Source organism: Halichoerus grypus, chromosome 5 (genome assembly GCF_964656455.1).
Source record: "Halichoerus grypus chromosome 5, mHalGry1.hap1.1, whole genome shotgun sequence".
In the NCBI taxonomy this organism is placed as follows: Eukaryota; Metazoa; Chordata; class Mammalia; order Carnivora; family Phocidae; genus Halichoerus; species Halichoerus grypus.
Genome location: NC_135716.1, coordinates 63,589,114 through 63,604,570, shown reverse-complemented (window position 1 = coordinate 63,604,570; position 15,457 = coordinate 63,589,114). Strand labels below are relative to the sequence as shown.

Below are 15,457 nucleotides of genomic sequence, written 5' to 3'. Positions count from 1 at the left end.
TCTGTCTACTCCACATTAAATGCACTGAAGTGTAACACTGTTATATGGGAATCCACGGATATTTCATGGTAAAAAGCAGTTTCATGTTCTACTCTTTAAGTCTGAGACTCACTTAAGAGAAAGAAATAGCTGTTTGTCAGTTCAATGTTGACTCTATAGTGTTTTCAATGGTCCTGGCCATTCCTGGGCATTTCTATGTCATTTATACTATGGTTGTTTATTTGGAGGTTCACTTAGGGACTACACTTATTTCTGGTCCCTTGACCTAAGAGTGGTTCCCTCAGTGAGGTTCACTGTCCTGTGGACCAAGCAAATAGCTGTGGGGAGACGATGTTGTAGGGGAGGAAGGCCACATCTGCCTACCTGTCAGATCAGCTGCATCCCCTTGGGACACCTTGTGGGGAGAGATGATCTCAGCCAGGCTGCCTGCATTTCCACATACTTAAAACAGTCTATCAAGGTCATTTTGCAACTGACATTTGACATAATCCCCTCGTATCTTGAATTTGGACTCACGGGAAGAATCAGAATGATTCCAAAATGCGAAGAATCAAAGGAGTTCTAGTTAGGACTGCAGATGACACTAAGAAATCAATGAAGGCCTATGTAAGAAGGAAACAAGCTGGGTAAAGGAAAAAGAACAATGGAAAGCAAGACACTTATTTGTAACTGGATATAAATAAGAGTCTAACTTTCCACAGAGCTGGCTGGCCTGCTAGTGTTATTGAGCTTAGTAACCCATTCAGTGTGCTCACTTAGATGACTGTGGGCATCATTTGTATGACATACATATGGATGCAGAAACCCGCCAACTAGTGAAATAGGACACACAGTTTTTAGCATGCAAAATGGTCGCATCAGAAAGGGAAACAGAATTTAAAAAAGAATTAGTGGTCTTAGGGAGTTAATGTGAACCAGCTTTTTGTCTCAGTCCAGGTTGAAGGAAAAAAAATTTTTTTTAGATTAATTTATTTATTTTAGAGAGAGAGGGTGTGTGGGAGGAGGGGCAGAGGGCTAGGGAGAGGCGATCTTGGGCAGACTCCCTGCTGACTGCGGAGCCCTATGCAGGGCTCAATCTCATGACCCTGAGATCATGACCTGAGCTGAAATCAAGAGTCAGATGCTTAACCGACTGGGCCACCCAGGTGCCCTGAAGAAAAAATTTTAAAATATAAACAGCCATCACTAATAGCACTTTATAGTATTTATGTGATGCTTTTCTTCTCTCATAAATGCAACACTTTTAAGCTTACCTTACGGCTTATCATCACAACACTCTCCTGAAGGAAAGAAGTACTTTAACAGTGGACCTGAGGCTCAGAGATCAATGGACTGTTCTGCAGCTTGGGGGAGAAGGGATAGATCACTGATATTTAGATCTCTGTTTGGAACTAGGACTGAATTAGCCATTAAACATATGTAAATTCCTTTAATTCCCATAAGAACGCTATGAGGTAGGTGTTATTGTTATAAATTGATAGGTAAAAAAAAAAAAATCACCCAAGTCATTGAGCTGATAATGGTAGAATCAAACCTTATCTGTCATATTCTAGAGCCATATTCTTATTTGCTAATTCTAATTGATTAAGGGAGGTTGCCTGGAGAGGATATACGGAAGGAGTCTAAGCCCATGCCCAGTTGCTCTGTCTGATGTGGGTAGGATGGGAAGAGTGGCATCTAATGCAGAACCCGAAGCATCACATGATGAGTGATTTGGGAATAGGCCTCATTTCTCAGGGACTAACAGAAGACTTTCTGTTCCACAATGGTCTATACTTCGAGAGAGCTAAGGAAGGACTCTGTGAAAGGGGAGCTCCTTACAACTGCCTTTTGATAATACTTTTCCTACCCTCCCTCCTATTGCCAAGTATGATACTAGTGAAGGAAACCAGAATATGTCACCCCAAAATATGCCTATTTGACGCGAAAATTATTTTGAGCTGAAGGCAATTAAGCAGCAGCAAATGCAGGAAAAGCTCTCTCTGCCTCCCCCTTTTCTGCCTAAAGAGAAGATATAAATTCTCCTTTTACTGGAGACAGACTTTATCATCCTAGAGACAGCACCACAGAAAGCTGCAAACAAACCCTACTCCCTTAGTTGTCTCCCATATATTTACCTTCCCACAGCGTGCTGCCCAAAGCGACTTTCCTTTGTCCTGTCATTTCTCTACAAATTTACTGAAGATGCTACATAAGCCAAGTTCTAAGTTGCCACCCCGAGTTACTTTTCATGAGGTTTCTCCCATGTGACACATGCCGCACATGTTAATAAACTGTTTTTCTCTTGCTAATCTGCCTTTTTGTTTAAGAGCTTTAGCTAAAAATCCCAAGGTGGGTAGAAGCGAAGTTTTTCCTCCTCTATACTAGCTCTGGCTAATTTTCTCCTTCCGGTCCCTCTTCCCCTCTCTAATACCTACCTGCTTCTTTATTTTGAAAGAGTTTCCTTCATTAAAATGACATCCTCTCTTCACTTGAAAGGTATAAATGAAGGATGGAATGTAGCAGAAACACATTTGCCACGTGAGTGGTCAATCATTGTATGATACCTAGGATAGGTAGATTCTGGACAAGGATTTGGTAGTTTTGATTGTCATAGACAGATGAAAGCAGGATCAGAGTTACTCTCACTTTCTCAATGAAAGGATTAAAATATTTAAGCAGATTTATACCACAAACCACAGTTTTGTTTTAGTTTCTGAATGTCAAATATTCCTCAGTTTTCTGCTTTTACATCTGTGTTTAAATTTTCAATTTTCAGGATTGGGTTGACAGATTTAAATCTTTGATATTTGCATATTAAAAATCCCTCTCATTTTCTTTTGCAAATTATAGCTACAAGGTATATATCCGTATTTTTCTCTATTAGGTTTTCACCTACGTTAAAACATCAGTTTTATATTGGAGTCCTACTGGGCTCATCATTTTTGAGAGTGAAAGCTGTGGAAACCTCTGGATCTAAATTCCAGTTAGTTTCCAACTTACCACACCATTTCACTTTCCAGTTACGATTGGCATCAACTCCACGGCAGCGAAACCTTGAGCTCCTTGACCTTGTTTTTCTCCAAAATCGATCCTAGATGTAATTAAGAAAATAGGTGTAGAAAAAATACTCAAAAGGTTATCCACATGCATTTTAGTAGCACAATTGGTGAATGAATCAGAGCACTGTGGGAGAGTTCTGGGAACAGACAAATCCAGGGAGTAGAAAGAGGATTGGATAAGCAGCAGGTTCATGCTCCAATTTCTGCCACACACTTGCTATCTCTTAGCTTCTCTTGGCCTCATTTCTTCTCGGGCAAAATTGAGTAAGCTAGGCTAGACTAGTGACTTTTCACAATTTCTTTGGAAGCAGACATCTTGACTTATATGGAATCTCATGCAAAGCCAAACATATAAACAAAAGTTTGCTGCTATGATGGGACAGGGAGTGGAGGTCTCTTTTGTAGTTCTGGAATCACTAGGCTGTCTGCCCACCAGGTTTCCTTCCTGTTCTATGGCTGTTTTCTATTTATTTAGTCTCTCTTTTCAGTTGGATAGCAAAGTGACTTACACTGGTCCAGCTAAAATGGTATCCATCAACGTTAAACACAGGCATGATATAGAAATACAGATGATTCAACATTTTTCTCATGGTTGGGTCACTCTTATATGTTAGAAGAGCCTAAAAGACAAAGGTGACATTTTTCTTACAAACTGATCCCAAATACAGGCTTAGAAAAAATATATGAAAATCCTTTCCATCCATGGGAAATACCAAATATATTGTGTTGAAGAGTAACAAGCTAATATGAACTATACTCTTTGACATCATATATTCTTTTTCAAAATAAAAAATTTTTAAATTATTTTTTAAAAATATTTTTTATTTTTTAAGATTTTATTTATTTGACAGAAAGAGACACAGCAAGAGAGGGAACACAAGCAGGGGGAGTGGGAGAGGGAGAAGCAGGCCTCCCGCAGAGCAGGGAGCCCCATGCGGGGCTCAATCCCAGGACCCTGGGATCATGACCTGAGCCGAAGGCAGGCGCTTAATGACTGAGCCATCCAGGCGCCCCTTTAAATTATTTTTTAAACGTTTTTATTTAAATTCCAGTTAGTTAATATACAGTGTAATACTAGGGATTCAACACTTCCATACAATACCTGGTGCTCATCATAGCAAGTGTATTCCTTAATCCCCATCACCTATTTAACCCACCCTCCACATCATATATTCTTTCTTGAGATTTTTATCTCGAACTTTTTTTTTAAAAGATTACATTCAATTTTATTTATTTATTTATTTTTAAAGATTTTATTTATTTATTTGACAGAGACGCAGAGAGAGAAGGAACACAAGCAGGGCGAGTGGGAGAGGGAGAAGCAGGCTTCCCACCCAGCAGGGAGCCCAATGTGGGGCTTGATCCCAGGACCCTGGGCCCATGACCTGAGACGAAGGCAGATGCTTAATGACTGAGCCACCCAGGTGCCCCTAAAGATTACTTTCGATTTTAGACAAAATAATTACCCAAATATTTTGGTATCCTTACATGATATATCATAATACAAGTTAGTTATACATGTCACTTAATTGTTTATGTCTAACTGGTACCAGACTCAAGTCTTGGAACTTACTGCATTGACACTGTTCTCTCCTGATTTTTCTATTAAAAGTTTAATAAAGATTATAACATCTCTATCACTTTTATCGTGGCTGGCTTCAAAATCTTGCTCTCGTGCTTGGGTTTTACTTATATTCTGTCTGACCCCAAGCCTAAAGATTTCTGCACTACACGTTTGGCCTCAAACAGAAAAGCATTGAATGTGCTAAGAATACATTTTGAAATATGATTCCTATGGAATGGACTTTTAAAACAATTCTTTTTGATGCCTATTTGTCCACATATAAGTTATCTTAGCAAAACAGGAACTTGAAAATGACTGCCTCTGGGGAGGGGACTCATGGGACAATGTATGGGAAAGAGAATTACATTTAATATTATATCCATTTGGATTGTTTGAATTTTTACTATATTAAAAACACAATTCAAAATAAAAGAATTCTTAAAGTATGTATATACTGCTTTGGAAAATTTAATACTTAAAACTTCAATCTTCTTTTACATATTGTTAAGTAGGATTTCTGAACCCATCATAAACAGCATTGGCATTTACATGATGATAATGCTGTTCATAGAGAGCAATCCAATAGTATATTAGAAACTATCATATGAGAAATAATGACGAAAATATAGGGATATGCTCAAGAACATAAGAGTTAAATACCACTTTATTGAATCTAATTTCAATATCTAGGAGATTAACACAAGTTAATAAATGTTAATACAATTCTCTCTTACTTTAAGGCTCAATAATGATTTTTTGGCCACATAGCTTCTGTAGAATTTTCATACTGCTTGAATTTCTATGAGCTGTCTAATGCCTCAAACGAGAGGAAAATTCCTGGTATATGATTGTACATATCCTAGAGTTCTGATTTCCTCTAATTAACGGAGGTTCCCCAATGCCTGGAGGAAGTCTCCTGCTGGAGATGGCAAAGACAGAGCTATATGGTTAGCTACATTTCTTCTATAAAGTTAGGCAGCTGTGGGTTTCTGTGCCATGCTAGTGAGGGAGAGAGAAGAGATGGAAGGAAAGAGAGCTGGGGCAACAGGGCAAGAAAGAAAGGGTAGGGAAAAGTCATGGTAATTTCTCTCCCTCCCTGCCTAGCACTGGGGACCATAGCTCATTTATCTCAGTCCAAACTTGGGAAGTCTCACCTTTTCCAAGCATGGATCATGTTAGCACCTAACCACCAGACTATGCTAGAGACTTCCAGGGAACTTTCTCATCTTATCCTGCCTTCTCCTCCTCCATGCAAGTGACCACCATGCTTTTGTATTTAAAACAATATTACTAACTTCCTTTTAAAAAATCACAATATATTTGAAGCAAATAGAAAAAGAGCAAAGAATATTACATCTATGTGCCCACCAACTACACCTTGCCGTATTTATTAAATCTTTTAAAAAGAAATTGAGACATTATAGATAAAACCAAAGCGCCCTTTTTTATTATACTCTGATCCCATTTCCCTCTCCTCTACCAAGGTAATCACTATCCTAACTTTTGCATTATCAATCCCATGCATGATTTTATGTTTTGCTATTATAAATGGACTCAGGAGCGATACATAATATTGTGTATGCTTTGAAATTTCATGCAAATGAGATCAGGATGTGTCAATCCAGTCTGCTCTTCTCCCCAAATTTTTGACACTTAAGTTGATTTATTAATTTTAACAGCACAATTAAATGGTATTCCATTTTAGTTAAATTCACAATACATTGATTCCTTATTTTGTTGATGGAGAGTTAGGTTGCTTTCACTGTTACAATATTGCAGTGAACATTCTTGCACATTTCTCCTAGACATGTGTGAGTTTCTTTACTATACATCTAGGAAGGGATTTGCTGGGCCATGGATTTATATGCCCTCCACTTTATTAAATACTGCTATTTTTCTCTAAATCGGTAAATACTCTCACCTGCAGTGAATGAGAGTTCCCATTGCTCTACAACTTTACTAACCCTTGATATCATTGAGCTTTTAGTTAAAAAAAAAATCTAATGGGTATGAAATTGTGCTTTTGTTGTTTTACTTTGCATTTCCCTCATTACAAATTATATTGAATAGCTTTTATATAATAGGTGATTCTATAAATTGCTCACTCATTTTTGCCCATTAAAAAAAATTAAACTCTATTTATTCTTCTTACCTTCTGGATATTAATCCTTTGTTTGGTTATATGCATCATGAACATCTTCCTTTCTTGTAGCTTATTGATTCCTATTTTCATCATATCCTTGTCATACATAAACTTTGATCGCAGTGGTATGTATAAAGTTTTATTTAAGAACTCATCTCTGCCTTAAGATCATAAAGATGTTATTCTGTATTTTCTTCAAAAGTTGTTTTAAAGTTTGTTTTCAAATGTAAGCCTTAAACCTCCCTCCCAGAAATGATTTTTTACACGATGTGAGGTTGGGATTTATTTTTCTGCTATGGAAGACCAAGTATGCCACTGTACTCATTTGGATGGTTCCTCTCTTCAGTGAGTTTACATGCCACCTCTGTCCAATGTCAAGTTTTCATTTGTGCATGGAATTGCTCTAATGCACTCTGGTTTATATCTGTTCACTAAAACCACACTACAGTTTATATAGAATCAGTTCAGTCCAGTAGGATGTGTCTTTTCATGTTGTTCTACCCTGTCAAGAGAGTTTATTTTTTTTTTAAGATTTTATTTATTTAGTTGACAGAGAGAGACACAGTGAGAGAAGGAACACAAGCAGAGGGAGTGGGAGAGGGAGAAGCAGGCTTCCCACCAAGCAGGGAGGGAGCCTGATGTGGGGCTCGATGCCAGGACCCTGGGATCATGACCTGGGCTGAAGGCAGATGCTTAATGACTGAGCCACCCAGGCGCCCCTGCCTTGGCTATTTTTGATCATTCTCCCTTCACATTGATTTTAAGATTAAGGTTGAACACATTAAAGATGTCTGTTCTATGCTAGGTTGTTTTTGTCATTAATGGATGTTGAATTTTAGCATGTAATCTTTCTTCATTAACACAATCATATAGTTGTTATAATCAATTTCAATTAGTCATTTTCTATTGTTAAATCAGCCTTGTATTCCTGGGATAAGCTCCTTTGGTTATGATATGTATTCTTGTTATATTAGCTGGATTCAGGTCGCTAATATTTACATCTATATTCCTGAGATAGACCTGTAATTTCCTTTCTTATTTTGTCTTTGTCTACTATCTGGGTTATATTACTCATTATTTGGGGAGCAAACCATTTGGGCCTAGAGCAGAAATTAAATATAAAATGAAGATACAATAAGAAAGATTATATCTTTGCTTTCTGTTTTGTTGGTTTCTGCTCTTTGTTGTTTTTGCTAATTCTCCTTTTCCTTTTCTACTTTGAGTTGAAAGCTTAGCTCATTAATTTGGAGAGCTTATTCTTTCGTAATATATTTATTTAAAACTATAAATTCTTCTTCAGTACTACCTTAGCTACATTCCATATGTTTTGGTATATAATAGTTTTATTTCCATTTAGTTGTAAATATTGAAAATTTTCCTTCATTTCTTTAAATATGTTATATTTTTAATTTTAAAACGTGAATTTTCTTCAAGTCGCATTTTCATAAATATTTTCTAACAACTGCATTACAGTCAGAAAATTTGGTCTATATGATATAGACTCTTTAGTATTTCTCGAACCTTGCTTTGTGGTCTAGTCAATTTTTGTAAATGTTTCAATTGGGCTTGAAAAGAATATGCATTCCTTAATTATTGGGTATGGATTTTATATGTGTTTACTATATTAAGTTTATTACATTGCTTATATCATCTATATACTTGCTAAAAATTTGCCTGTTTTCTTAATCACTGAGAGTTGTGTTAAAAAACATTATTTTAGATTTGTCATTTTTCTCTTATAATTTTGTCAAATTTTGTTTTATTTATTTTGTGGTCATTAACATGGACTCATTTTAAAGCTCTTTATATTCAAATTTTGTATTAAATTAAGAAGGTGTTTTCTAGTATTCTATTCTGGAGTGGATTTAATTTCCAAGACTTGCCAGAACATGTTCTTTCTCTGACAAATAAACAGGGTGTCATTGTATCGCATATGCTATATTTGTGATTTTTATAACGCTCTAAGAATTGCAGCCATTCCCCATCTGGTCAGACAAAGCGAGGGTGATCACAATGTAACGACTGTTCAGTCCTGAATAGGACAATTGAGAGATCTCCTTGCTTGAATGCTTTAAGTAATAGGACAGATCATTTCTCTTTTGTAGTTTAGATGGAGTTTTTAGAAAAAAGATAACCATGTGACTATTTCCTATTATTCTAACATATGATAACCATAAAGTAGGGGGTGTGCTTTCCTTCTAATGTGTGGGACTCTTTTTAGCAATCAATTTACAACACCCATAATCAAGTTCCATCTGGGCTTTACAAGTTTAATTTCTAGACTACTATTGTTCCTTATGAGGAAGACTAATAGTTGTGATCTGAAAGCCAGTCACAAAACAATGCATCACATGCCTCAGTGTGGCAGCCTTTAGGTACTACACTCACCTCATCAATTTATTTAAAAATACTTTGCCAAAAAATAAATATCAGAGAAGTTTTGAATATTATCTTGTTAGGAAAATATGTTTGGTATTAGGTTAGGGAATTTCTGAAGAGAGACAAAGTATGAATCTATTTGATATTCATCACCTGCTAAGACTATTTTGATTTCCCCATAAATATTTGTTTGTCGTATACCCAAATTCACCAAATTAACCTTTGTCAAATTTGAAGACAAACTTTACAATCACCAAAGTCTTTGTGTAGTTTGAAAAGTTAGGCTAAAGAGTTGACCTCCTTTTCACATTTTTTGGATTTGATTGAATATTGTTTCTTAGACCCCTATGACAACCTGAAATGTTAGAGTTATTTTTTTTTTTTTTTTTTTTTGAGAATTGGTGTTACTGGCTTTAAAAAAGATAGTGTTTAAATTTTTTGTTTTTGTTCTAGAATCACTATAGAGGACCTAAGAATAATGACCATATTCAAAGGGCACGCTAGGAGAAGAAGACATGTTACAGCTGACGCCAAAGGAAGGGCACAGTTACCAGTCAAGCTGAAGAATATCCTCACCTTACTGGAGTAAAATTATTTAGAATGGAAAAGAGTTGTAGTATCAAAGTAGGTGCATCTCAACACAAAGGAAGTATTTAAAATTTAATACTAGGAAAATTAGAGCAGTATAGTTTCTAGGGAAATTTTCAAAAGGGAGCTTGATCTATAAAGATATTTGATGTCACACTGTGAGAAGCTCATTAAATACAAATTGGTAATTAAATAATAGTTTGAAAGCAACACAAACAGAAATGTTCTGTGAATGAAGGATGGAGAACTGGAAAATCATATGCTAATCCTTTAAATTCTAGTTACTTTCATACTTAACATATACTTAGAACTGCCCAGGGATTAAACTAGCAGGGTAGGTGATGATTGAAAAATCTACATTTTCTAATAAAATTATTTGAAATGCTTTGTCACCAGCAGGACTATAATATCCGGTGCATGTCCACTTTACTATTTCCTAATACCACATCTCATTTCTAGAACTTTTACACTGAGATTGTCTAATAACAATGGTTGGTGTATATACTCAGGAACAATAAAATAGAGGCCAGGACCAACTTTGTGGCATTATTAAAATCTACTATATAATAATCTTATACCTACTGAAAGAAAGTACAGGTGTCCTCAGTTTGTAGAGTTCCAATATATACAAATTTCAGTTGCCAGAGTTTAGTTACATAACATCAGTCCTCCAACAAGTGCAGTTCAAATTTTAGTTACCAGTGTTAGATCATTCATCTACAAAGCATTATGTAAATAACAGATGGGCATCAACATCTGTGACTGACTTTTAAAATCTGTCAGTGGGTGACTGGTCACTGTGCATCTGGTTTTCAGTTTATACACAGACAGCAAAGTGTGTAGCTGTGTTTCCCCCTTGTTTCTATGTGGCATTTTACAAAAATGGACAATGGTAAGAGGGAACGGGCCAACGAAGATTAAAGTGCAGCAAAAGAATAAGAAGTGATAATGTAGAGGTGAAATTTGAACCAAATGTAAATAGAGTTATAGAAGAAATAGCTGACAACAGGATGTTGACACTGCCACCATTTAACTCTGGATATGCAGCCAGAGGAACTTAGTGAAGACAAACTTGTGGACATAAATGAGAAAAGTGGCCGTGATGAAAAGGGGGAAGATGTTCCACAAGAAAAGATGCAGTCAACATTTCACATTAAAGGAACTCTTGTAGATATTTTATGATGTTGAAAGTGCAAAGGACACAAATATTGGAAGCTGATCCAAATTAAGAAAGGAGTATGGCAACTTGCCACAGGATAAAGGAATATGCTAACTTCATGTAAGTTAAATGAGAAGGCAAGCACTATCCAAATTACCCATAATAGCTCCTTTTTTGACCAAGAAATAAGAATATTTTTAATGTTTTAAATCATGCTGTAATAAATACTGGTTTTACTATTTTTTGATCATTTCCCTACATATTTATAACAAAGTAAGAGAGTTTTTAATCTCTTGACAAAAACAGAGGTCATTGAACAAACATAATTTTCCCCCATTGATTTTTAAGATAGATTTTTATGACTTCAGCTTGAATGGTCACTTTTACAGTCCTACACTACTTGGAAGAAAAGTGAGGACTGCCAGTAGAAACAATGCCCAGAACATTCTCAATGCTGGATAGTGGAGTAAAATGGATGCAATGGTTTTAAATTTAATTAAACTGAACAAACATCAATATATCCCCTGATATGCCTTAAGACATCATAAATTGAGTAAAAGGGTGAGAGAGCTGGGTTGGAGGATGCAGAGGATTAAAGAGAAGATTGGGGAGGATGGAGGATGGGAGAATATGGTAAGTTAAAGGTACTAAAAGGCTGGTAGAAAACAAAATATTGTAATTACTTGCAGTGGTAGTGAACAAAGTCAGATAACTTAAAAATGCAGGTCATTTTTAGAAGGCGAACTTTTTCTTATTATGCAATTAAGAACAAAGACTTGCTTACTCAACTCATGAAATATTTGATCTAGGTGTATAGAAATGCAACAGATTTCTGTACATGGATTTTATATCCTGTGACTGTGCTGAATTCATGTATGAGTTCTAGCAATTTTCAGTGCAGTCTTTAGGGTTTTCTACATAGAATGTCATGTTGTCTGCATAGAGTGAAAGTTTGACTTCTTCCTTGCCAATTTGGATGCCTTTTATTTCTTTTTGTTGTCTCACTGCTGAGGCTAAGACTTCCAGTACTATGTTAAATAGTAATAGTGAGAGTGGACATCCTTGTCTTGTTCCTACCCATAGAGGAAAGGCTCTCAGTTTTTCTCCATTGAGGATATTAGCTGTGGGTCCTTTGTAGATGGCCTTTATGATGTTGAGGTATGTTCCATCTATCCCTACTTCATTCAGGGTTTTTATCAGGAAAGGATGCTATATTTTGTTAAATGCTTTTTCTGTCTCTATTGAAAGGATCATATGGTTCTTAGCCTTTATTTTATTAATATGGTGTATCACATTGATGATTTGGGAGTATTGAACCACCCCTGCAGCCCAGGAATAAATCCCACCTGATCGTGGCAAATAATTCTTTTAATGTACTGTTGAATTTGATTTGCTAGTATTTGATTGAGAATCTTTGCATCCATGTTCATCAGTGATATTGGTCTATAATTCTTTTTAGTGGGTCTTTGTCTGGTTTTGGAATCGAGGTAATGCTGACTTCATAGAATGAGTTTGGAAGTTTTCCTTCCATTTCTATTTTTTGGAACAGTTTGAGAAGAATAGATATTAAGTCTTCTTTAAATGTCTGGTAGAATTCCCCTGGGAAGCCAGCCGGCCCAGGACTTTTGTTTGTTGGGAGATTTTTGATTATTGATTCAATGTCCTTGATGGTTATGGGTTGATTCAAATTTTCTATGTCTTCCTGTTTCAGTTTTGGTAGTTGCAAGTTTCTAGGACTTTGTCCATTTTTTCCAGGTTGAAGAGAAATTGTATTTCTATGGTGTTGGTTGTGATCTCTCCTCTATCATTCATGATTTTTTCTATTTGGGTCCTTTCTCTTTTCTTGTTGATAAGTCTGGCTAGGGGTTTATTAAATTTATTAATTCTTTCCAAGAACCAGCTCTTCGTTTCATTAATCCATTCTACTGTTGTTATTGTTTTTTTAAAATATTTTATTTATTTGACAGAGAGAGAGAGAATGAGAGCAAGCACAGCAGGGGGAGTGGCAAGCAGAGGGAGAGGGAGAAGCAGGCTTGATCCCAGGACCCTGGGACCATGACCTGAGCCGAAGGCAGACGCTCAACTGACTGAGCCACACAGGCACCCTCCATTCTACTGTTTTTTGTTTGTTTGTTTCTATAGCATTTATTTCTACTCTAATCTTTATTATTTCCCTTCTTCTGCTGGCTTTAGACTTTATTTGCTGTTCCTTTTCTAGCTCCTTTATATGTAAGGTTAGGTTGTGTATTTGAAACTTTTCTTGCTTCTTGAGGTAGGCCTGCACTGCAATACACTTCCCTCTTAGGACTGCTTTTGCTGCATCCCAAAGGTTTTGGGATGTCATGCTTTCACTTTCATTTGCTTCATGTATTTTTAAAGTTCTTCTCTAATTTCCTGGCTAACCCATTCATTCTTTAGTTGGATGTTCTTTAACCAATAATGAAGCAACAGAAAAAGAAATCAAGGAATTGATCCCATTTGCAATTGTACCAAAAACAATAAGATACCTAGAAATACATCTAACTAAAAGAAGTAAAAGATCTATACTCTCAAAACTATGGAACCTACTTATGAAAGAAATTGAAGAGGAACCAAAGAAATGGAAAGCATTCCATGCTCATGGATTACAAGAACAAACACTGTCAAAATGTCTATACTACCCAAAGCAATCTACACATTTAACGCAATCCCTATAAAAATACCACCAGCATTTTTCACAAAGCTAGAACAAACAATCCTCAAATTTATATGGAACCACAGAAGACCCTGAATAGCCAAAACAATTCTGAAAAAGAAAACAAAACTGGAGGCATCACGATTCCAGATTTTAAGCTATATTAAAAAGCTGTAGTCATTAAGACAGTATGGTACTGTCACAAAAACAGACACATAGATCAATGGAACAGAATAGAGAACCCAGAAATGGACCCTCAACAATATGGTCAACTAATCTTCGGTGAAGCAGGGAAGAATATCCAATGGAAAAAAGTCTCTTCAACAAATGGTGTTAGGAAAATCAGACAGCAACATGCAGAACAATGAAACTGGACCACTTTCTTACACCATACACAAAAATAAATTAAAAATGGATGAAAGACCTAAATGTGAGACAGGAAACCATCAACACCTCAGAGGAAAACACAGGCAGAAATCTCTTTGACATTGGCCATAGCAACTTCTTACTAGACACGTCTCTGGAGACAAGGAAAACAAAAGCAAAAATGAACTATTGGGACTTAATCAAGATAAGAAGCTTCTGCACAGTGAAGGAAACAGTCAACAAAACTAAAAGGCAGCTTATAGAATGGGAGAAAATATTTACCAATTACCTATCTGATGAAGGGTTACTATTCAAAATCTATAAAGAAGTTATCAATCTCAACACCCAAAAAACAAATAATCCAGTTAAGAAATGGGCAAAAGACATGAATAGATATTTTTCCAAAGAAGACATCCAGATGGCTTACAGACACATGAAGAGTGCTCAACATCACTCATCATCAGGGAAATACAAATCAGAACCATGATAAGAAACCATCTCACACCTGTCAGAATGACTAAAATTAACAACACAAGAAATAGCAGGTGTTGGCAAGGATGTGGAGAAAGGGGAACCCTCTTGCATGGTTGGTGGGAATGTAAACTGGTGCAGCTACTTTGGAGAACAGTATGGAGGTTCCTCAAAAAGTTAAAAAATAGAAGTACCCTATGATCTAGCAATTGCACTACTAGGTATTTACCCCAAAGATACAAAAATACAGATTCGAAGGGCTACATGCTCCCTGATGTTTATAGCAGCATTATCAACAATAGCCAAATCATGGAGAGAGCCCAACTGTCCATCAACTGATGAATGGATAAAGAAGAAGTGGTATACACACACACACACACACACACACACACACACACACACACACACACACACAGGAATATTACTCAGCCATCAAAAAGAATGAAATCTTGCCATTTGCAATGACATGGATGGAGCTAGAGTGTATTATGCTAAGTGAAATAAGTCAGTCAGAGAAAGACAAATACCATATGATCTCACTCATATGTAGAATTTAAGAAAGAAAACAGATGAACATATGGGAAGGGGGAAAAGAAAAAAAGGAGAGAGGGAAACAAGCCATAAGAGACTTTTAACAATAGAGAACAAATGGGGTTGATGGAGGGAGGTGGGTGGGGGATGGGCTAGATGGGTGATGGGTATTAAGGAGGGCACTTGTTATGATGAGCACTGGGTATTGTATGTAAGTGATGAATCACTGACTTCTACTCCAGAACCAATATTGCACTGTATGTTAACTACCTAAAATTTAAATTAAAAAGAGATATTTGATCTAGGCTCAATAGCCATCTCAATTACTTATTTATTCCCTGGCTTTGGACACATTTTATATGTACAATTTAAGTTCTCTTTAAAAGGTTTATTTTTAGTGATACATTTTTTGAACCAAAACTTTGAGTTTCACACCTACATTTGAGGCTTTTTATTTTTACCTTTAGTAACCAGTAAGACACAAGGAGACTGAAAGAGATGGTTATCGAAAGGAGTATTCCTTAGAAAGCTTTTGGATCCT

The 15,457-nt window shown here is 36.2% G+C and overlaps 1 protein-coding gene across 2 annotated transcripts in view; it reads right to left on the bottom strand.

Annotated features, from left to right (window-relative positions):
* CPA6 (carboxypeptidase A6) overlaps positions 1-15,457 on the bottom strand; it is a 339,336-nt gene that overhangs the window by 55,319 nt on the left and 268,560 nt on the right. Inside the window, exons 7-8 of one of the 2 annotated variants that reach the window (XM_078072317.1) lie at positions 3,551-3,661; positions 2,983-3,073 (exon numbers count right to left, since the gene is read on the bottom strand). In XM_078072317.1, coding sequence (XP_077928443.1) covers positions 2,983-3,073; positions 3,551-3,661 — 202 coding nt within the window. The remainder of the gene's footprint in view (positions 1-2,982; positions 3,074-3,550; positions 3,662-15,457) is intronic. The other variant, XM_078072318.1, reaches the window with a different exon arrangement.